General features: G+C 32.9%; 16 protein-coding genes across 16 annotated transcripts; 9 read left to right on the forward strand and 7 right to left on the reverse strand.

Annotated features, from left to right (window-relative positions):
- Positions 1-47: 47 nt before the first annotated feature.
- Positions 48-320, reverse strand: BMR1_03g04355 (Uncharacterised protein family (UPF0041); the record flags this gene model as incomplete). The annotated part of the gene is made up of 1 exon (XM_012794027.1): positions 48-320. The coding sequence occupies one exon, from the start codon at positions 318-320 to the stop codon at positions 48-50; it is 273 nt and encodes a 90-aa protein (XP_012649481.1).
- Positions 321-893: 573 nt separating this feature from the next.
- BMR1_03g04365 (hypothetical protein) lies at positions 894-2,476 on the reverse strand (the record flags this gene model as incomplete). Its single annotated transcript, XM_021482260.1, has 3 exons — positions 894-1,351; positions 1,440-2,070; positions 2,372-2,476. The coding sequence occupies 3 exons, from the start codon at positions 2,474-2,476 to the stop codon at positions 894-896; spliced, it is 1,194 nt and encodes a 397-aa protein (XP_021338799.1).
- BMR1_03g04370 (U1 small nuclear ribonucleoprotein 70 kDa) lies at positions 2,602-3,597 on the forward strand (the record flags this gene model as incomplete). The annotated part of the gene is made up of 1 exon (XM_012794030.1): positions 2,602-3,597. The coding sequence occupies one exon, from the start codon at positions 2,602-2,604 to the stop codon at positions 3,595-3,597; it is 996 nt and encodes a 331-aa protein (XP_012649484.1).
- A 471-nt stretch (positions 3,598-4,068) lies between these two features.
- Positions 4,069-5,222, forward strand: BMR1_03g04371 (U1 small nuclear ribonucleoprotein 70kDa; the record flags this gene model as incomplete). Its single annotated transcript, XM_021482262.1, has 5 exons — positions 4,069-4,140; positions 4,163-4,256; positions 4,277-4,343; positions 4,367-4,567; positions 4,778-5,222. The coding sequence occupies 5 exons, from the start codon at positions 4,069-4,071 to the stop codon at positions 5,220-5,222; spliced, it is 879 nt and encodes a 292-aa protein (XP_021338800.1).
- Positions 5,223-5,422: 200 nt separating this feature from the next.
- Positions 5,423-5,830, forward strand: BMR1_03g04372 (cytochrome-b5 reductase; the record flags this gene model as incomplete). The annotated part of the gene is made up of 1 exon (XM_021482263.1): positions 5,423-5,830. One exon carries the CDS (start codon positions 5,423-5,425, stop codon positions 5,828-5,830), a length of 408 nt encoding a protein of 135 aa, XP_021338801.1.
- A 234-nt stretch (positions 5,831-6,064) lies between these two features.
- On the forward strand, positions 6,065-6,709 carry BMR1_03g04380 (conserved Plasmodium protein, unknown function; the record flags this gene model as incomplete). The annotated part of the gene is made up of 4 exons (XM_012794032.1): positions 6,065-6,277; positions 6,300-6,369; positions 6,390-6,511; positions 6,536-6,709. The coding sequence occupies 4 exons, from the start codon at positions 6,065-6,067 to the stop codon at positions 6,707-6,709; spliced, it is 579 nt and encodes a 192-aa protein (XP_012649486.1).
- An 80-nt stretch (positions 6,710-6,789) lies between these two features.
- BMR1_03g04381 (hypothetical protein) lies at positions 6,790-7,669 on the reverse strand (the record flags this gene model as incomplete). Its single annotated transcript, XM_021482264.1, has 6 exons — positions 6,790-7,059; positions 7,083-7,146; positions 7,167-7,249; positions 7,270-7,373; positions 7,394-7,625; positions 7,649-7,669. 6 exons carry the CDS (start codon positions 7,667-7,669, stop codon positions 6,790-6,792), a joined length of 774 nt encoding a protein of 257 aa, XP_021338802.1.
- BMR1_03g04395 (hypothetical protein) lies at positions 7,664-8,151 on the forward strand (the record flags this gene model as incomplete). The annotated part of the gene is made up of 3 exons (XM_021482265.1): positions 7,664-7,775; positions 7,797-8,037; positions 8,058-8,151. 3 exons carry the CDS (start codon positions 7,664-7,666, stop codon positions 8,149-8,151), a joined length of 447 nt encoding a protein of 148 aa, XP_021338803.1.
- On the reverse strand, positions 8,289-9,783 carry BMR1_03g04400 (conserved Plasmodium protein, unknown function; the record flags this gene model as incomplete). Its single annotated transcript, XM_021482266.1, has 10 exons — positions 8,289-8,446; positions 8,467-8,842; positions 8,864-8,914; positions 8,935-9,104; positions 9,127-9,256; positions 9,278-9,360; positions 9,381-9,477; positions 9,533-9,598; positions 9,619-9,709; positions 9,731-9,783. The coding sequence occupies 10 exons, from the start codon at positions 9,781-9,783 to the stop codon at positions 8,289-8,291; spliced, it is 1,275 nt and encodes a 424-aa protein (XP_021338804.1).
- Positions 9,854-11,287, reverse strand: BMR1_03g04405 (hypothetical protein; the record flags this gene model as incomplete). The annotated part of the gene is made up of 1 exon (XM_012794037.1): positions 9,854-11,287. The coding sequence occupies one exon, from the start codon at positions 11,285-11,287 to the stop codon at positions 9,854-9,856; it is 1,434 nt and encodes a 477-aa protein (XP_012649491.1).
- A 158-nt stretch (positions 11,288-11,445) lies between these two features.
- On the reverse strand, positions 11,446-12,995 carry BMR1_03g04410 (TLD domain-containing protein 2; the record flags this gene model as incomplete). The annotated part of the gene is made up of 2 exons (XM_012794038.1): positions 11,446-12,464; positions 12,512-12,995. The coding sequence occupies 2 exons, from the start codon at positions 12,993-12,995 to the stop codon at positions 11,446-11,448; spliced, it is 1,503 nt and encodes a 500-aa protein (XP_012649492.1).
- Positions 13,194-14,155, forward strand: BMR1_03g04415 (hypothetical protein; the record flags this gene model as incomplete). The annotated part of the gene is made up of 4 exons (XM_021482267.1): positions 13,194-13,440; positions 13,461-13,578; positions 13,600-13,903; positions 13,925-14,155. 4 exons carry the CDS (start codon positions 13,194-13,196, stop codon positions 14,153-14,155), a joined length of 900 nt encoding a protein of 299 aa, XP_021338805.1.
- BMR1_03g04420 (conserved Plasmodium protein, unknown function) lies at positions 14,210-17,566 on the reverse strand (the record flags this gene model as incomplete). The annotated part of the gene is made up of 7 exons (XM_012794040.1): positions 14,210-14,552; positions 14,578-14,760; positions 14,781-15,343; positions 15,409-15,663; positions 15,684-16,126; positions 16,147-16,318; positions 16,340-17,566. The coding sequence occupies 7 exons, from the start codon at positions 17,564-17,566 to the stop codon at positions 14,210-14,212; spliced, it is 3,186 nt and encodes a 1,061-aa protein (XP_012649494.1).
- BMR1_03g04425 (GTPase, putative) lies at positions 17,698-18,468 on the forward strand (the record flags this gene model as incomplete). The annotated part of the gene is made up of 7 exons (XM_021482269.1): positions 17,698-17,849; positions 17,870-17,985; positions 18,007-18,051; positions 18,072-18,215; positions 18,285-18,330; positions 18,352-18,412; positions 18,433-18,468. 7 exons carry the CDS (start codon positions 17,698-17,700, stop codon positions 18,466-18,468), a joined length of 600 nt encoding a protein of 199 aa, XP_021338806.1.
- On the forward strand, positions 18,696-19,055 carry BMR1_03g04430 (conserved Plasmodium protein, unknown function; the record flags this gene model as incomplete). The annotated part of the gene is made up of 1 exon (XM_012794042.1): positions 18,696-19,055. One exon carries the CDS (start codon positions 18,696-18,698, stop codon positions 19,053-19,055), a length of 360 nt encoding a protein of 119 aa, XP_012649496.1.
- A 151-nt stretch (positions 19,056-19,206) lies between these two features.
- Positions 19,207-19,904, forward strand: BMR1_03g04435 (Appr-1-p processing domain protein; the record flags this gene model as incomplete). The annotated part of the gene is made up of 2 exons (XM_012794043.1): positions 19,207-19,378; positions 19,399-19,904. 2 exons carry the CDS (start codon positions 19,207-19,209, stop codon positions 19,902-19,904), a joined length of 678 nt encoding a protein of 225 aa, XP_012649497.1.
- Between the last annotated feature and the right edge of the window lie 53 nt (positions 19,905-19,957).

Here is a 19,957-nt window from a genome sequence, read left to right on the forward strand (position 1 = left end):
ATCATTTGGTTGTTTAATTGAATGCCTCTTATAATTAATTCATGTTATTAATTTTGTGGTTTATGATTGTAAATTCGTATAAGTTGCGTGGCTTGAATAGTTGAGTTGCAAAAATGACAAGCAAAAAGTAAATAGTTTCTGGGCTTTACCATGATCGAGAATCTCATAAATAGCATGCTGTAAAAACATAGAACTCCTGACATATTTTTGCTAATATTATCCGGATTCTTTTTTAAATCACTAATCCCAGCCAAAACAAATCCCCAATTAGCAATGGGACCCCAAAAGTGAGAGCTTCCGTAGTACCCTAAACGACCCATCATAGTGTGTGTATCAATAATATATCACCAGAGTACTTCTCTGTACACTACAATTATCCGTCAAAGTACTCATTATTGAAATATATAGTTTATTTAAATATATCTAACAATTTGCATATACTTTTAGTGTGATTGACTCAATGCGCAAATCTTTTTGTTTTGTATATTGAGAATTATTGGGCTCTTTCATAGTATCATTATTTGTACAATATAGTTTGCCTTTAATCCAATTATTTATTACTAAATAACTGCTCCCAATCATCGAGTGTATAATTGTTACTTTTACGCACAATTACCTAGCACTCGATCCTGTTTCTATCATTTATAACAAATCCAATATTTATATGGCCTATTTATAATTTATTAACATATGCAATATTTATAATTTCATAATTCTTCAATCACAACCAATTTATTAATAATTAAAATATTTGAGGAAAATAGCATTAAAAATGTAATAATATATATACTTATGATTATATTTAAAATATATTGCCACGATATGATCTACATTAATACTTAAAATCGTAGCAATAACTATTCAATCTCGCCATCAAATTTGAAATTATAATGTCAATTATGATAGATAGCATCGATATCTTTGATCAGCAACTCCCTATCATATTTGTGGATGAAATTTTCAATCAATAGTACAATGGCATGGATGAATGAAGTAAATATTCCAGCCATAGAAAGGTTGTTTAGGTTAATAGATAACAATAATAACATTGAAAATGTTTCCAGACATGTAGGAAAGAACTTCAAAACAAAATTGGTGAAGGGGACCACTGTTGCTAAAAAAGAGATAAGCTTAATTTCCGATTGCGATAGCATGACAGACTTATATTCCTCAGGCAATTCAGCCGTTGTCTTAAAGAGTTTTGACAACATGTAACATTTCTTGACATCACTGCGAAAGTTGAGTGGGGTAATAAAATGATTTATATTAACTAGTGAGGGAAAGTCTTGCTTTAGGAGTAGCGATTTAAACATACTTACTACAGTTATTGCATATGCAAAGGTTTCACCGCCTATGTAATTTTTATCATACAGTGTTAATACATTATATTACACCGTGAGTGTAAATAATGCCAAATAATATAAAGTGATGAACGTTACCTTTAAACGCAGGGTGTGCTGTACCCCAACCAGTTTCAGCCAGAGTTAAACCAACATAAAAAGACAGAGCAGTTATACCCACCGACACTAAACCCAAAATATTAGTTACAATTCGCGGATTCCAGTCAATTATTCTGGTCATTAAACCTTTAGAAGTGGGATAGAAGTATTCCTTTATCGGACACCTATTATTACTCAGGTTGGCAATGAAGAAGCCTCTTAATACAAATAATTTGTACAATGAATGCAATAGGTGTATTGTTAGTGCGATAGTAGTTAAATCTTTAGTAGACAACCCATTCCAGTAACCCTGAAAGGCCCAATTCTCCTCCAAATACTTATATGAAGAATTTGTTAACAGAATCGTCGAGATAAAAATAGGAACAATTAATCCTCTCAAAAAAGTCATTTTTAGTTCATATGACGAAGGGGTGGGAAATTGGGGATTGGCGAACAAAATCTTAAGCGAATTGAAGTAGTTGGATGCTGATGTAGTTAGCGTATTGATTGGTAGTAAAGCCCCTGAGGTGCGTGTTTTTATCGAGTTTTTGACCTGTTTAAGAGAATTTATGTTTGTTGTATTGGTGAGGGGAATATGTGCGCTGGATTTAGCGGTTGGTAGTAGCTGGTCCTGAATGAATGTGAATATGAATATATAAATGATTAAAGTATGTAATAAGGACTGTAAAGTTATTTAACATTTTTTTTAATTTTCATAATATTTTATATGTAAATAGGTGTGACATAATAGATAGATTTAAATAGATGAATTCTAAGATAACAATTTGTAAAATGGACAGTAAGGCTTTGCCAATGCAATACGAAAAATCGTGAAAGTTTTAATGATATTATTAGAATTTTCCAACATTATGAAATAACTTAGCATAGAATCTGCCATCTAAGATGGTACATATAATAGCTATGAAACCTACATGCTTAATAGACGGTGCATTTGGAATCTTAGCCCAGCGATCCACATTCAGACTATTAGTACTTCTCAGCAGAACAATTGTAAATAATAACCAAATGACAATCATTTCGGCACATAAAAGTGACAACTGATTGATCTGGTTGAAGTTATGGGATTAAGTTGAATCCATAGTTATTGACATGGGGTTGTAACTATATATACTCACATACATATTAATAAATACTATTAAGGATGTCTGCTCTGGGGATGCCTCCTCACATATTGGCACTTTTTGAAGCGCGTCCTCCCCTTGAACATCTCCCTTTTGCAGACACTACACTAAGGCGTAAGCCTGGCGGCATGGCTCAGTATGTCAAAGAATTTTCAGATGAAATACCAGTACCACAACCTCATTTTGAGACGCCTAAAGAACGTAGAGCTAGGAAAAATAAGGAGAAGATTGAAGCACATCTCCTCCGTCAGAAGAATTTGATTGAACAGTATGACCCCAAATCTGGTAATTCTTTGACACATGACCCATATAAGACACTATTCATAGGCAATTTGGCTTATGAAGCTACGGAACGCCAATTGAGGAGTGAATTTGAAGCCTACGGGAAGATCAAACGAATTAGAATTATTGCGGATGCAAACGGTAATCCTAGAGGCTATGCCTTCATCGAATTTGATACTGAAAGGGAAATGGTTAACGCCTATAAGCGTGGAGATGGGAGAAAGATAGCTGGTAGGAGGGTTATCGTAGATGTGGAGAGATCCAGAACGGTAGCTGGTTGGTTACCGAGGCGGTTAGGAGGGGGGAGGGGTCTGGCTAGGGGCTCCAAGAAAAATATACCTCCGGTTAATATTAATGCCAACCCTGTCAATTCTAGTAGAGGATACAGCCAACCCAGAAATAGTACAAGGAGTTATAGCCAATCAAGGTCTGGCTACGGTAGAACCAACAGTCGTTATGATTACAGCTCAAGAAGTGCCTGTACAGGACGGTCAGATTCAATGCACACAGAAAGACGGGAATACAACAATTTAAACCATTCAAACCCAGAAAATACCAGATCAAGTGGCGGTTCATCGCATTATGGAGAAAATTTTGGAGCAGATAAGTACGATGATAGACGCAATAATGAGAGGAGGAGGGGTAGGAGTGAGGATAAGAGTTCAGATCGCAGAGACAGGAGTTATGATAGGGACTATGGAAATGAAAGAGATTATAAGAGACATCACATCTAATACGTGTTATAGGCATGTAATTTTATGAGTTATCTGTGACAAATAATTAGTATGTGTAATATTTATAGTTACTAAAGCTGTAATATATGATCAGATATCGTAAGATTGTGATGTTGCATATAATCATTTAGATGATTATACCCATAATAATGTATTAATAACCACCTCGACACATAACAGAGATTATGTAAATGTGTTTTTGTAAATGGTAACCCACAAAATTGATAGATTCACCGATATAAAATTATTAACACAACATATTTTTATTTTCGTTACCTTGAAAGTTTGACAAACATAACAAATATCATAATTACTATAGATAAAGATAACTTCATTAAAAATATTTATACTTCTTTGTCGCATATTGGCGAACCCTATTTTACAACTTGTTGAATAATGTGGAAGAATCTAACATTCCCAACAGCGAAGCCCTATTGGGTCACACTTTATTGTTGGGAATGTTAGATTAATATGAACAATATAGACTATGCAATCTACAGCTCCAAAGAAATACAAAGTTCAACACAAGCTATTTACACTGATGTATGTACTTTAACTCATTTAGGGACCTTGTAACTTTACTATTGTAGACCGCAAATACATCACCCCCACTGTTTTCATACTCATCCTTAAGGATAACAACAACACTCCATTTACTGGTGGTTAATATCTAATTTAGGCGTTGAATTAGGTGGACATTTAAGATTTTTTATACCACCAGCCCCTAGAAGTGTTGAAAATCAGTGGTATAGTAATTAATTAATCACAGGAATGGAGCAAATGACATCGAGTCTAGGGAACTGATTAAGAGAGTTTACACACCAATTTTTGTAGACCCTCAAAATAAACTTTTGCATTTTGCCATAAGAGTGTATGAACCTTGCGAAGAATTTTGTGACGGAGGCAAATGCTCTCGTTCATTAGCTAATCTTCCACTTAATTCTGAGGTTTCCTGTCAAGTAGTACCAGGGTGAGTATATATTTCACTTTATATTTCTCTATATGATTACTACTGACCTGTTATTATCTATAACACAATACAAATATTAGCATGCTTAATTTATCTGTTTGTCATATGTTTACTAATGTGTTCTATTTTACCATTAATTTTATTCATCGGCACATATTCATTCTGTATCATAATTTTACTATGGTTTCTATTATTATTATTATTATGCAGAAAGCTCCACTATAAGACACCCTCTCAATTCGCTTTTCAAAGCAGCATTTTCACCGTAAAAAAGGTTGCATTTATCGCCGGGGGTACGGGAATTACTTTGTTTTATCGTATTATATCAAATATTATACATAACCCTTCTGATAATACCGAAATCATTCTGCTTTTTTCTGTAAGAAATATTGATGAAATCATTCTACACCAGGCACTGGAACAATTTGATTCGCCGCTCTTATTCAAAAAATATTTCATAACTAAACCTGCAGTTACGGCTGATTATATAAATAGTGGCACTATAGTCTCTGGTTTTATCAATAAGGAAATACTTACTACAAAAGTCAAGGACTGCTGTCACACATTTATTTGTGGCCCCAAACCCTTCAATAAGTATATACATGAACTGTTGATCGAACTTGGCGTGGCAAATGATCGTATCACTCCAATTTAGTCGCGCAAAAATTATGTATTAATAGTGGTATATATTGGATTACTGTGTAACAAATTGATTATCGAAAATTTGACTAAATTGTCGAAACAGTATAAAGTACTGTAAAACTGGGATTTGATATATTCTGGTGGAGTAATTGATTGTTTATGTGATCGGACTTACATTAAGAAAGTATATTCTGGATAATATAGTTTTAAATCATGTTTACAAAATTAGCCAATGTTATCACCAAGGCCGATTTGTTGGCTAAACTAGTTCGCCTTAGGCTTCGTCAGCCCATTCTGCCTTATATAACCCCGGAAGATGCTTTAAAATGCAAACTTACAGACAATGAAAATTTAGTTAACAAGGCGAAGGACAAACAACCACATCTGGAGTTAGCAGCTATTACACCTGCTGTTGCAGCATTGGTAAACGTCGCAGAAATATTAAAAACCGGCCAGGCGTTATCAAATCAGCAATCTCTGACCAAAGTAGTAAATAATAAAACCGCCAAAACACATGGGGGCGACGCTAATAAGAATATATTATACAACATGAAGGAAAAAGAATGGAACATACTAAAGCCTGGAGACGAAGCAAGGACCAGACATCTAAAGTGGAGATGACAATCCATGTGTTTTTATGTATCAAGCATAACACAACACTACAATAAATATCAAACTTAATGTCTCAATAAACTTTGCAACGATATGAATAGACACGCAACAATAATTACTACTATATGCATAGTTTGCACAATTACATAATTCGATAGCTAATATAAATAATAATATATATTATTTATATGGTATTATTAACAACTAGGCTTTAGTGTACTATGGGGCACAAGCATTATAGAAATGATTTATCGCAGTATTACTAGGCTAGGTGACCAGGTTTGCTCTGCACTGGCAACTTTGGGTGTACATTTACGTTCAAACACTTTTGTAGCACATCCTGGTGTTATCGCTGTTACACATTTATTAGAAATGAAACAACTGGTTGAACACCGGGCTAACTTTACTCAAGAGTCAATTAATGCCATGTATGAATTTGATGCAGAACTGGCTGAGGTATATAAAATTTGTGATTTAGCGTGCTCAAGTAGCTTTTGACCACAAACTACCCATTAGTTGGTACAACCTTGACTATATAGACAAGGAGGGTATGAGACGAATCATTCAGGTTTCCTTGAGCAGTTGATTGATGAGAAGAAAACCAACGAAAATATTGCTAATGAAATTCTTGAAATGGCACCTGGGAAATATGAAATTCCCAAATCGTTTGATGACTACAAAAGACCAGCGGTATAATTTAATAATTTGATATAGCCCCCCGTAAAATGGAGAAGTCATGAATTAGCAATCACTCAGCATATGGTAGAAGCTGAACCTAGTATATTAAAGGAGATTCATATTCAAAATGAAATGTCCAACTTTATCAACAATAAATACAGTGATAAGGTGAACAATGCAAATAAGAGTTTACCAAATTCATTAGTATGATTTAGTAACTTACAGTAAAATATATTTCTAAAATATTTTCAAAAAATTAATTTTCGAAAATTAAAATACAAAAATGGATTCTATTGATTTCTAGAAATCTCTACCAATTTATCCCTAAATATTGGGTCTGGGAATGATATTTTACACAAATTTATCCCACTGGAGTTACAAATATTCAAATTCAAGCTCCTAAGGAATGTAATCAAATCGTTAGTTACATCCACATTGTTTATTGTAAACTCCAATCTTTGTGTTTCAGGGCTTAACTCATCAACTTGATACTTGAATAACAATTTTGACATATTATCATTTGGTAATAATGATGAATAACTACAGTAGGAACTTTTATTCTAAGTAAATAGGGGAATTATACTGTTCTTGTAAGAAAGCTTATAGGCATGTTGTCAAATCCATCAGTACAGTAATTAGATTTATTCCTGAATAAAGTTATGCATACTTGGATTCCATGGACAGGGTTGTCCTATTCTTACTGTATCTAATCCATTGATTTCCAGTAGTACCATAGCTAAGTATAGGAATCTAAATCAGCATTTCTCTACTGCTATATATGGTAATCCCAAATAAAATGGATTATGCTTATGATGTAAGTGCGATATATGGCAATTATATGTAAAATTGACTTGTTCAGATGCAATTGAATTGTCTAAATAATAGTGTACATACTAAATTGTGTCAGAATTACTTTGTCAGTACATGTAATAACCAATCCTGAGTATGTTTCTGGTAATTTATATGGGAAATATAAATTTTCAAAGTCAAAATCATATTTATTGCGCAGAAAATTTGTTAGACACGGTCCCTGGTAAGACTTTTTAGCTTTCAATCGCCAATTTTGCGGTTTAAACACGACTAAATATCTGTCACCGGGACCTCTATATACTATATTCGCTGATATCTTATATATAATCGCCCTACAACATCTGCTTTATAAATATGCATGTAAACCTCCTCCCAGTAAATCTGGGCTATAAGGGAAAAGCTGAAGTTGACAATAATTTTGTATCTGACACAAGTGGTAAAGTGTTGGATTATGGTTTTATGTCAGGTGTGTATACAAATAATTTAGATAACTTCAATGTCTCACAACTGGTCGGTAATTTACCGGTTTATGTCGATGTGATTGAGAAGGAAGATAAATCTCAGTTTGAAAATGTTGACGAAATTTTTAATAAATCGCAAAAGTCAACAGTGTTAAGAGGAAGGAAGTTGAAAGGGATGGAAGTTGACTTGAATAAATATGGATTTAAGGGGTTTCTGGTCGAGGAAAGGGATGGATTTTTACCAATATCTGAAATTGACAAGTTAACGTATGGCGCTACCAATTTAGGTTGTGGAACAACGGGAGTCAAGTTGGGCCTTTGGACAAATTTATCCAGGGAATCCAATATGCTTCTGTGGTCAATAGAGTTCATTTTGATTGACACAAACCATGATTAAAAACTATTTTTTACAAAATTTAACTTAACCATGCATTAAATAATTCTATACGTAACATCACATGTGATTGATTTTCATTAATTATTTTACGATTAATATATTCTAAAATATTTTTTAAAATTCAATTTATATATTTACTATACAGTTTATAAATAACTTCCTTATCGGAATCCAAAACATTTTGGTCATTTTTAATCAATTTATTTGCCTGATTAAGCAATTTTAATTCCAAATCGTTAAATTCGGGGGTTAAAACCCAATATTTAACTAGTGACAGACCTTTATAAGCCATAACTTACAAAAAAGTACAATATCATGGACACTTAACTTTGTAATATTTTGTTCAACTCGTTTAGAGATTAACTTAGCCAAGACTCCATAATCATTGATTTTTGTCTGATCAATGTCATTAAACATCCTATATGCTATATGGGATGAATGTGATAGGTTGTAATTATCAATATTGTTCAATATTGTACTAGTGATCAAGTCCATAAGTTTTTGATTATTAATGTTTAATGATTTGACACTGCCAATTATAGAACTAAGTTGTAGAGGTTCAGCTTGTGAAATCATCAATTCCAACCTTGGCATTATAGCATCAATCAGTCCTAAAGGCATATATTTTAGACGACGTAATGAACGTAATGCCATAATAATTTGCTGCAAATTGATCTGATTTATACGCATAAATACCCGATCATTACTTGCAATGATGTTATTTGTAAGTACATCAATGTAATGGGTCTAAGTGTATAATTGGTTACCTTTGAGAACTTAGGAAATCTGGATAAGGAATTAAGTAAAATTGTCGCTGATTGCAAGTCAATATTATCCAATTTATTCAAAATATATTCAAATAAAATCGGTATAAAGCGTTCCAAATCAGTATTATTGCGTGATATTTTAGTTATACAATTGGTGATCATTGATAATTCTACAAATTAGTAAATTATTACCTTTTGCAGATAATTCAGCATTATTTTTAAAGTGCTTTTTCATCAATTGACAAATTACATCACTATATTCTGGATATGTATATGCATTTAGTAATAATGAATATTGAAAGTAATCATCAATGTCAAGTGTCTAAATTGAATTATTAATTACCAGTAAAAAATTCTTGTAAGAATCAAGAATCTGTTTGTACCAATTTTCCGGATAGCTTAATCGTTTAAATCCTTGAACGATACCTAAATTAGTAGTTTTATACCACAAAATGTGCCAATGTCACTATTAGATACAAATTTGTCATCAATCAATGAGTGTAGTTTACATAAAAAGCGTTCATCGCGATAATTTGCCATATACTGTATCAGTAATTTATATTTGTTAATTAATTAATTGCGTGAAAAGTTTCTATACCATATATCGAAGAATCCTAGATACTTGTATGGGACGAAATCCATTTGTACTAGCAATAAGCTCAGCCTATCTAAATTTGAAACTACTCTAGCAATGAATTTCTTCCATGTGAACTTGTCGAAAGGACCTCTGTTCGCAGTTTGTTCCATTACAGACACTAGTCTAGACGCTCCCATCCTGTTTAATATAATTTCATACCAATTAATCCCGGATAAAGTATCCACCGATACTTGCAACAACTTTTTATTCATATAAAATGATTATTTACTAACGTATACTTCATTTAAAGGGTACTATAAATTAATATGTTGTGTCATAATATCACTCCCCTGGGCAATCGCAAGATTCGGCGGATCTAACCCAGGCTTTTAACTGTCCGTTTTCATCAAATAATGAATCACAGCTAAGAGTCAAGTGAATATCTGCGCGGTCGTTTAAATTATCGTATTTTTCGGCCAATATTTGAATCATTTCATTTAATTTCGGATTGTTGTGTTTGCGATTGTAATTAATTGATTTAAGTAAACAATTTTTAATAACATATAGTGATTCCACGTATTTTGTAGTCCAATCAAGTATCAAAATTGCTCGTTCAATTGTTAATTCTTTGAACTCATCAATATCTTGTGAAATAATTGTTGAATAATCTGTAAATTTAATTGTTTGTAACGTAGTATTTGCGACATTTTCAAGGTTATTGACCCAAAATTCAAAATTTTTAATCATTCTATGGAGAAAATAATTACGATGCGCGATAATCTCTAACACTTTTGCCAATTTAACAATATCTGATTTTATCAAAACTCCAGAAATGCAATAACCAATACGGGTATATTGGCAATTACAATTTGTTGCACATATTAATTTTTTGAAAATACCAATAATCAGATTGAGTCTATACTTTAATATTGTATCGCCGAATTTGACGAGTAGTGCAATTAATCCATTTATCAAACACCTTACATTGAAGTAGTTTACGCAGACATTGTTGGCTAGGTATTCCATTATAGAATATACAATTGTAGTATATAATCCGTTAACAACATAGTTATACCATGGAGTTTCTCTGTAATTATTAATTATTTCGATATATTTTTTGATACTTACATCAGTGAATCTTCCATACTTATACCTCTTATGTATGGAATTAAACGTTTTGATCCACAATGAACTGTTAGCCTCAAGTGTTAATTTGTCAAATGCATCCTGATATTTGGTTTTAGATTTAAAGTTATAATGGTTTAACAGTAATGAATTTGACATCGCTGTTAAATGATCTTTGGGTACTGACTGATTAAACAAGGCTACTTTCCAGTATAAACAAGCGTAATCATCGTCTGTATATCTTGACAAAATGTTTCTAATTCCTGTTAATTTATCATCCGTTGCTATAATAGATAATATTTGCAATGGCAAATTCAATTTGTCGCTGAATTTATCAAATTTGCCAATGTAAATCAAACATGTTTCAATCAGAGCGTTTGTACATTCTTTGCAATCATTTTTACCCAATCCGTCAAGTAGTACTGATATTAGTGAATGCTGCACCCTGTAATTTCTAGCAATTATTTGCGTTAAAGCATTTGATAAGTAGCAATCACTATGTACCAATTGTATAATCGGGTTGGATACCTTTGATTTAATAACTTCATTCGCTAATATATCTAAGCAATTATTTGTCAAAGTTTCGGAATCATATACAGTAGAATCATCACTATGTACATGGATATAATCATACCCATACACTGAAGACATGAAACTAGACTAACGATACTCCTTATATCAGGCGTGGGTGTAAACTATTGGGAATATCTACAACTGATCGTTCAATGATAATTAAATAATTTACAGTTTGGGTATATGGAAGGGAAGCGTATGTTAACAACTTCTATAAACATTTGATGCCAATTATGTCATATATCTATGAACGCCCACACTTCAAAATGCTTGATCAAAAACTCGCCTGAATCTACCAATGGTGGATTCTTAAATATACCACAATAGTCGCTACTACCTCTATAAAAATCTTTATCAATAGTTAGTGCACTTTTCCCGTAATCATCCCCGCCTATAGCAATTCTAGTCTCATTAGAGAAGACAAAGCACCGACCATGTGAGCTAGGGTAGTATACATTTACAACATCCGTGCTGCCTATAGGATTAAATTTGTATATAAAAATTTGTGGTGTCCCGTAGTAATGATTTGATGAAATCAATTGATCTATGAAACAACCAAAGACTGCACCGCTAGTATCTTGTATGGCGATTATACAAGGGCCCATGCCCTCCAAGTTACGATACAATGTAAGTGAAGACACTCCATCTGTGGATGTTGAAAAGCACCGTTTCCAGTTCCTAATAGCACAATCCGGCGGTAAAAATTCCTGGAGCTGATCCACCATTTCTAGCGTAAATATATCACTGTCAAAGCTAGTGTCAATGGCGGTAGCTATGCGTGCGGATTCTGCCTGATATACTTTGGCAGAGTGAGATGTTAGCCACCCGCTAGGCATCCTATTCTCATTTAGCCAGAACTGCAATAAACTATTTGATGAATGGGACAATCTAGTGACCCTTTTAACGCAACAACTTGACGATTGTAACTTGTTATTATCCAGTAGATTCATGATAAGCACTGTCAAACGACGGACCAAATCAATGTCAAAGAAACCAAATAATACATATATTGGGTCAGAGAAAGTTTGGTATTGCGGTGTTTTACGTTCATCATGGATATTTATAATTTCAGATTGTGCTATGGGGAAGTTTTCGCTACTTGGATCTATAAATTCTATCAAATCTGCATGTGGTAATTCTTCGTTTTTTGAATCAGATGTGGAATTTACATAGCTTGCAATTTGAGTCAACTTTGAATAAATCGCCGCGCCTACGCCGTAGATTTTTTGGGCGCTTTTGGTTATGAATCTTTCTTCTAAATTAGAGTTATTCTAACACAATTTTTATTAAACAAATAAATACCTGCATTAACACCATCTTTGGCATTGGTAAATGAATGGTACTTGAATGAATCTGGGAGATCAGAATTTTTAATTAGTACTTGTAAGAATGCTTTGAGGTTTATTCGTTCATCATAATCTTCCAAAAATGACGAGTGAATAGGGGCGTTTATACAAGCGCATTCATAGATACTGCAAATGTCGATATATACTTGGTAATTTCCAGCGCCACTATCCATAACAGTGGCATCTCTCTCATCCGGTTCGAAGATAAGACAGTCACGGGTAAGAGTTAGAAGACCAGAAATTGGAGATTCAAATATGCAGTATTCACATTTGGAGCTGAAAAGAATAGAATCCTTCCACTTCTTCTTCGGTTCAACTCTATTAACATTAGTGGTACTGTCAGAGCCAGAGGCACATGCAGTGGTTGAAGACACTGTATCGTTTAGATATGGTTGTATAGCAGCCTTAATTATACCTTTTTTAAGAGGGAAATGTGCCATTATACATTTATGTAATGACTTGAATAATGATTCGAGAATTTCGTAATGACATGACGTATATAGTGCTACTAGTTATGTGGATTTTTACTCCAGTAACTCATGATTATATTTTTTGAAAAAAATTAATTATTTTTTAAAATTATACCCTACAAAACTATCTTTTATATTATCCTTCTTTAACTTTCAAAACCCTTACCAATGTCAAACCATGAGGACATTCCTCCCCTGCAATTTAAGAAATTGGAACCAATTTCTTACCAATCTGAATATGAAATGGATTATAACGTCCAAGCACAAAACTGTACCTCTTATTCAACTCTAGATCTAGTTTCAGCCAGGGATTCTGCCACATCTTCATCTATGGTAACTGCCAGATCAACGGACACACCCAAATCATCTAATTATGATAAATTAGACCCAACAGATATTGCCAAGAAGTTATACGGTACGCAATGGTATATTTAGATGTTTTTAAGGCCAGCGAAGAATTGTGCGATGCTGCTAAACTCAAGTTTGGTGAAATGGAATTCAACGAATCCTGCAAATGTGTAATTGGTCAAATTGCATCAGCATCCCACTTTGTGTAATGAAAATATATATTTAGCCTTCCATGGAATGCAATAAAATTACTATTGGCTATTTCCTGGATCAAAATACTGGAAGAATTTGATAACCCCAATAAGATGGATTTAGAAGAGGTGAAGGTTTTGTATATGTCACAAATTCTTAAGTTCAACAAACCATTTCTAACAGTACAACGTTTTGCTGAAATATTATTTCACCAGCCATACAAACAAATAGACAAATTCCTCAATGCTACTGTTAGAATTATATTCATCAGGGAATCTAATTATATCAACGGACCAAACGAGGGCTTGTACACTGATGATATTATAGCATTAGTTAAGGTAAATTATGTTGCGATTCAGATCACGAACAAATGGCAGCAAATGCTAGGGGAAAAGATGAAACAGATGGGTCTAGAGGTGGATGAAGAGATTTGGTCCTCCTCGGAAACCGAGAAATCGGACAAGAAGGAGGACGAAACATCATTAGACGAGGAAAAGAGGGATAATAACACGCCAAGCGACGCTATTAAGCGGGATTTTGATGAAGAAGATGAAAATATACATTCTAAAAGGGCCAAAATTCAGCTTTAACTATTGTTTATTTATCGGATTATAATAAACATATATGTATATATAATAATTCAATTATAGCATTTTATCCAATTTACTCTTTAAATCAGTACTATTCAATATGCAAGAATCAACCGTTACTACTTTGTATCCCAATTTTTTCAAATATTTTACCCTTAACAACGCATCTCCACATAATTCGTTGCCATCATAGATTTTATCTGACGGCGTTATAAGCAAAATTACCAAGTTATTATACTTCGAATGATGCGTATCTTCAAAAAGGTAGTGCACAAAATAGGGATTTATTGCACAAGGCGTGGGTTTAATACCTGTTATTTCACAGATCGCATCAAAGAAAACACTATACATTGTTGTGTTTTTAAACTCATTAGCAACCATCTCCTGATCCTTAAACCTAAATAAATCATGCCAAAACATACCAATGGTATGAGGGCAATCCGTTCAACAGTTCTATTAATTGCTTAGATTCTAAATTCTGGTGGAGGGATTTATCCGTTGGTAATGATTGTATATAAATTTCATATAGTTGCCTGTAAGTATCACTTGATAAATTATCAGTGTTATTTGTATAGACCAGTAGGTTTGTAAATATTTCCTCAAAACTAAATTATCCAGCACTCACTTATTCGGGTATTGGTCAAATTTTAGCAACGAATTAAGCATAGATATTATTTGTGACTGATAATCATTGTGATATTTGTCAATTAGTGACAGTGATAGGCCAATTAGTTTGCTATTTGTGATGTTAAAAAATGACAAATGAGATAGAATCTTAGCAAAACAGTTTAACGCAACGCAAATTGATGAATTGTTTGTATTTGAATCTTCTGATGAGTGTAAATGGATTGACCAATCAACCAAACGCTTAATTGCCTTAACATCGCAAATTCTCGATCGAGTTATTTCTGAAAGAATTGATTCTATTTGCTGTATATTGGCATTGTAAAGGGGAACATCCATACACTTGCTATTGTCAAATTTGTGACCAATCAGCCTACAACACTTTAGGTAATCTCTTAATTGAGAAATGGTTAGTTGCTTATTAGATGCGCTTATAAGCGTGGCTATTATAAATTGTTTGGATATATCATCTGTAGGCTCAATTTTTGTTGATATGTCTAACAATTCGCCTATAAACTCGCCGTGATAAATATTTGGTGTAGCATATAGTAGAAAGGTGTTCATCTAGGTAAGTTTATGCAAATTTAATAAAAATATTAATATTTTTTGGAAAACAGAAATATACTTACATAATTATGATCAACCGTCTCAATCAACCTTTTGAGTACTATAATACACTTGAACAGTTGCAATTTGTTTTGAGAATTAGATACATCTTGCCGTAATTCCTCAATTAATACAGATACAAAATCTTCATTCACACATTGACCAGTAGTTATTCTTAGAATGTCAATTTTATGATAAACTGAAAGAATTTTTACGCACCTAGCTACGCCATCCAATGTTTCCATAAACTGGGTAATACCCTTGAATTTCGATGATATCTATGTAACATTTGAATTACCATATTTAACAAAACTATAGAGTAGGAATTTGCGTTCCAATGGTCTTGGTTCATGGAACTTACACAGGTGATTATTCTTTCCTTTAAAAGTATGGTCAATTCATTAATTTTATCAATTCCAATGTGCGCAATTGTATCGGATTGTTTCACTTTAAATAAATGCAGAGACAGTTTTACACAGCTGGGGAAATCAAGTGTAAATATCTGTTCTTGCGCAGTCATTCCAGAGATATTTTCATCGAAAACCCCATTAATAGCATCAATTGCTAATTGATTTGCGACAAATCCGCCCACAGAAGGTTCATCATTATACGCAATGTTACAATGCAACCTTGAAAATATATCTGCGCATTGTATGTAATCTGGGAGGGTGAACGTTGGAGCAAATTTCAGCAATTCTGCAGCTATAGAGTTTACAATATTACGTTGTTTAGTAGAATAGCCTACATAGAACATCCTTTACCTATATCGGAGAATGAAGTTATATGATTGGTTATCAAATCAATATACGACGTGGCTATGGGTTTTAACTGTAATAATGAATAAGTTGGTAGGAATTGGTTTACACGGGGCCAAAGTAGTTCAAGAACTTCATCAATATATGAAATAGTAGCATCATCAAGTTTAATTCGTTTCTAAATGATGTTATTAGTTACCTTGATATTTGTTATACCACAAATTATGTCATAAGTATAATCAGTTTCCAAGCCAATGACTTGAGTATAAGTTTTATCGTGGCAGGTTCTAGTAGCATCGATGTTATAGTATACATTATTACTGGTCAAATCAATAGATTTTACTAGGCTAGTGACTGAGGGTATATATTCAATTTCACCACTATTATTTATTGCAGAATCAGTGTTAGTCTTTGCTGGAAACTTACAATATTTGTACTTCCTGACGAAAGTCATCAGGGCAAGATCTAATGTAGTCTTCTTGAAACTGAATCTTGTTAGATAAAGGAATAGCGTAGACCAACAGTTAATAGGCAATATATCAGACACTAGCAAATAGTGCGTAATTTTGTCAATATTGTCTTGGGGCAACTTAAATTGTAATAATTTAGTAATTGAGTCTAATAGGAATTTTTGATAATTTGACCTAGAGTAATCCATGTGAATCCACTTGTCGGGATTACAAATGGAATGGTATATTATGTCATATAACTCCTTGTTCTTTATACCATGAATTTCTAAGAATTTGCCAATACTAAATATCAGTGGATATAAATTGCGTTTTTTATCACTAAATTCTGCAACTAAGTCATTAGAAATGTTGGTGGCAAATGATGATATTGTGTTGTTTAAGTATGAATATATGTGTGATAAATTGTGTCTGGAGACAAATTTACAAGTATCAATTAGAGAGTCGAATATTTCTGACACCTCCCTTGCATGCTCTTCTATCCTACCCTTATATCTAGAAGCCAATGATTGTACCGATAGCTTGAAAATGTCGTTCAGGGAAAGCAATTTTACAAGTGATAAATCCTGATCGCTAGTATTGTCTTCATACCTGTTGTTGGTGTAAACTAGAGATGGCAATCTTGAAAGGGATTTTAACACGAATATCACAGTAAATTTTTGGTGTTGTAAAATGGACTTTGAATTTGTAAATTTCAGGTCTACATTTTTTGGCACTAAATTGGATAGAAATATTCTTAGTTGTGAAGATACGGCACATGTATTAGCTGTGACACAGAATCGGAACAGATTATCGTTTAATTGCGGATTCTGTAGCAATTTGTTAACTTCATTTTTGATATTAATGCGAAAATTCCCATTGGGATTTATAAAATTTGTATTATCGATGTCTGATATACTTTGGGCAGTTACATTTGTATATTGAGATAGGTGCCGTCTAAACCTAGGCACTAGCTTCATATAATATAGGCCACACAAATTCCATGGCATAACAATTTTTATTTGCATCTGCGCCTACACATTTAGTAACCAATGATCATCCAACATAATTCTTAAAGAAAAAATCATAATATAGACTGATTATAGATTCAATGATTGAAAATATAGTAAAACCAGTAGATGCTAAAAAGGCACTCATCAACATTACTCTTCTGGGCCCTCTAATGGCGGGAAAGTCATCTATTGCTAATCTAATAGTTAATAATGTACCAAAATCACACTATTTACACACAGAAAACCCACAGTATACATTACTTAACTCAGATTGTTTTACTACAGCCTTCAGTCTAGTTCCAATTCAGGAACTAGACATATTGAAATAGAAGATACAACTATAGACATAGAGTATAACAATTTTTATTCCATCATTAATTCCAAAAGTTAGTGCTAAATTTATATAGAAAGTTTGTTATTTAAAAACTCAATTTATAAACCAATAACAGATAGTAATTGAGAATTTATCTAGAAAGGGATTATTTTTTGGTTATTTTTGACTGTAGTGATGTGGATTCTTGGAAAAATGCAAAATCGATTTTTCTGGATTTGAGAAATCACAACCAATCGTTACACTCTAGGGATCCATTTGTAGCCATTGTGGCTCACAAAACAGGTTGTTACATTTGATTTAAAATATGAATGTTTTCAAACTCCAAGTTTTATCCAATTAAAAAACATTTAGATTTAAAATATCCTGTAGGACTACTTAATGAAGCACAATCATTTGCGTAACAACAAAAATCACACAGTAGTGCAAATAATGTATACCTCTTTAAAACATCCATTTGGGATCGGGAAGTTGTTAGGAAGGTGATTGTCTGTTTATCCAGATGATTAGACAACTTGTCTCACAGTTGGACTTTTAACTATATATCGTTAATAATTATGTAACAATAAATTTTAGTAGATTAATTAGTATCTAATAGATCTAATTATTGATGATAATTATTAGATGTAAATATGTAAATATGTAGGACAGATATTAATTAGATAAATTTATAGATCAAGAACTTCTTGAGTCTGAAGATATTTGGTACCTTGATCATAAATATTGAGTATATACTAGCTCAACAAATAATCAAAATTTCTAGTTATGAAAAACGTAGCAAAGGTTAATGGGACAAGTACAAATGAATGGGACCGCAAAAGCAGCAGAGAAGAACTATCTAAATGCATCGAAGGGTTGAAGAGAGAAAGGGAGGAGCTGGTATATGAAATTGAAAAGGAAACTGCGGATAGAGAGGAATTAGAAGCACAATTGGAGGACATACAGCAGCAACTTGAAGAAAATTCCTTCAGCCTGTCCATAAAAATCCAAACCAAGTCTGAATTAGACACTACAATTATGGAAACTGAAACTGCATTTGTCAGATTAACTGAATCCGCACAACACCTACTCGACGCACTTAAAGCACAACAAAAAAGGTTCAGCGAGTTTAAACAGAAAAGGTGAATCTTATCGCTAGCTTTTCAGTTTTATATTTGAATTATTTGTGCAAGATTAATTTTTGTAACATATTACAACAAAATTATCAATTAGAGCATATCGACCTAGTTATTTACCTGTTACATCGTATATAATTATATATATCTCATAGTATGTAATGAAAAAGATTCTCCAGTCCCTTGTAGATGTCTGTGAAGGAAATGTTTGGAATTTGGATTTTCAAAATTGTACACATAAGGTAGTTTCTGCCACTTCCTTACCTTGCTTTTTCACTCCAGAACCTCACAAGTACTCAATTAATTTGTCAAAGATATCTTTGTACTTTGGTGGTAATAAAAATATAATTTAGACTGGAGATTTGTCAAAGCAAGTGCTGTACTTATGGGCTCCAAGCGCAATTTTATGTCAAAATTTTTATCGCAACTAGGTAACAATGTTGAAGAAACAAAGAATTTTAATGGAAAAATAAATCACTGTTGCAATTTTTCAAATTGCAATAGTGATCATATTTTATATACAAACATTGATATTTGCCAAAATTATCAAGTTGATAAGCAAATACAATTGGCAATTGAAACTTGTATAAGTAACAGATGGGAATCATTGGTTATACCAGAACAATTAATTGGTTACGAGCCAACGCCACTGTATAATTCAGCTTACCAATGCATAGATTTGATAGTAAAATCTACACGAGATTATATTGAAAATAAAACTAAAATAGAATCCAAAGATTCCGTTAAAGACGCATCTCGGTTGGAAAGGATCGTATTCTGTACAACAAGTAACTCAACATGGAAATTGTATAATTCGTTAATTCCTTGGCACTTTACAAACTTAACCCAACAAATCTAAATGATAAGATCAACACCGATTAACTGTAAATGTTATTAATTATATAATTAAAA

The sequence above is a fragment of the Babesia microti genome, chromosome III (genome assembly GCF_000691945.2).
Source record: "Babesia microti strain RI chromosome III, complete genome".
NCBI lineage: Eukaryota > Apicomplexa > Aconoidasida > Piroplasmida > Babesiidae > Babesia > Babesia microti.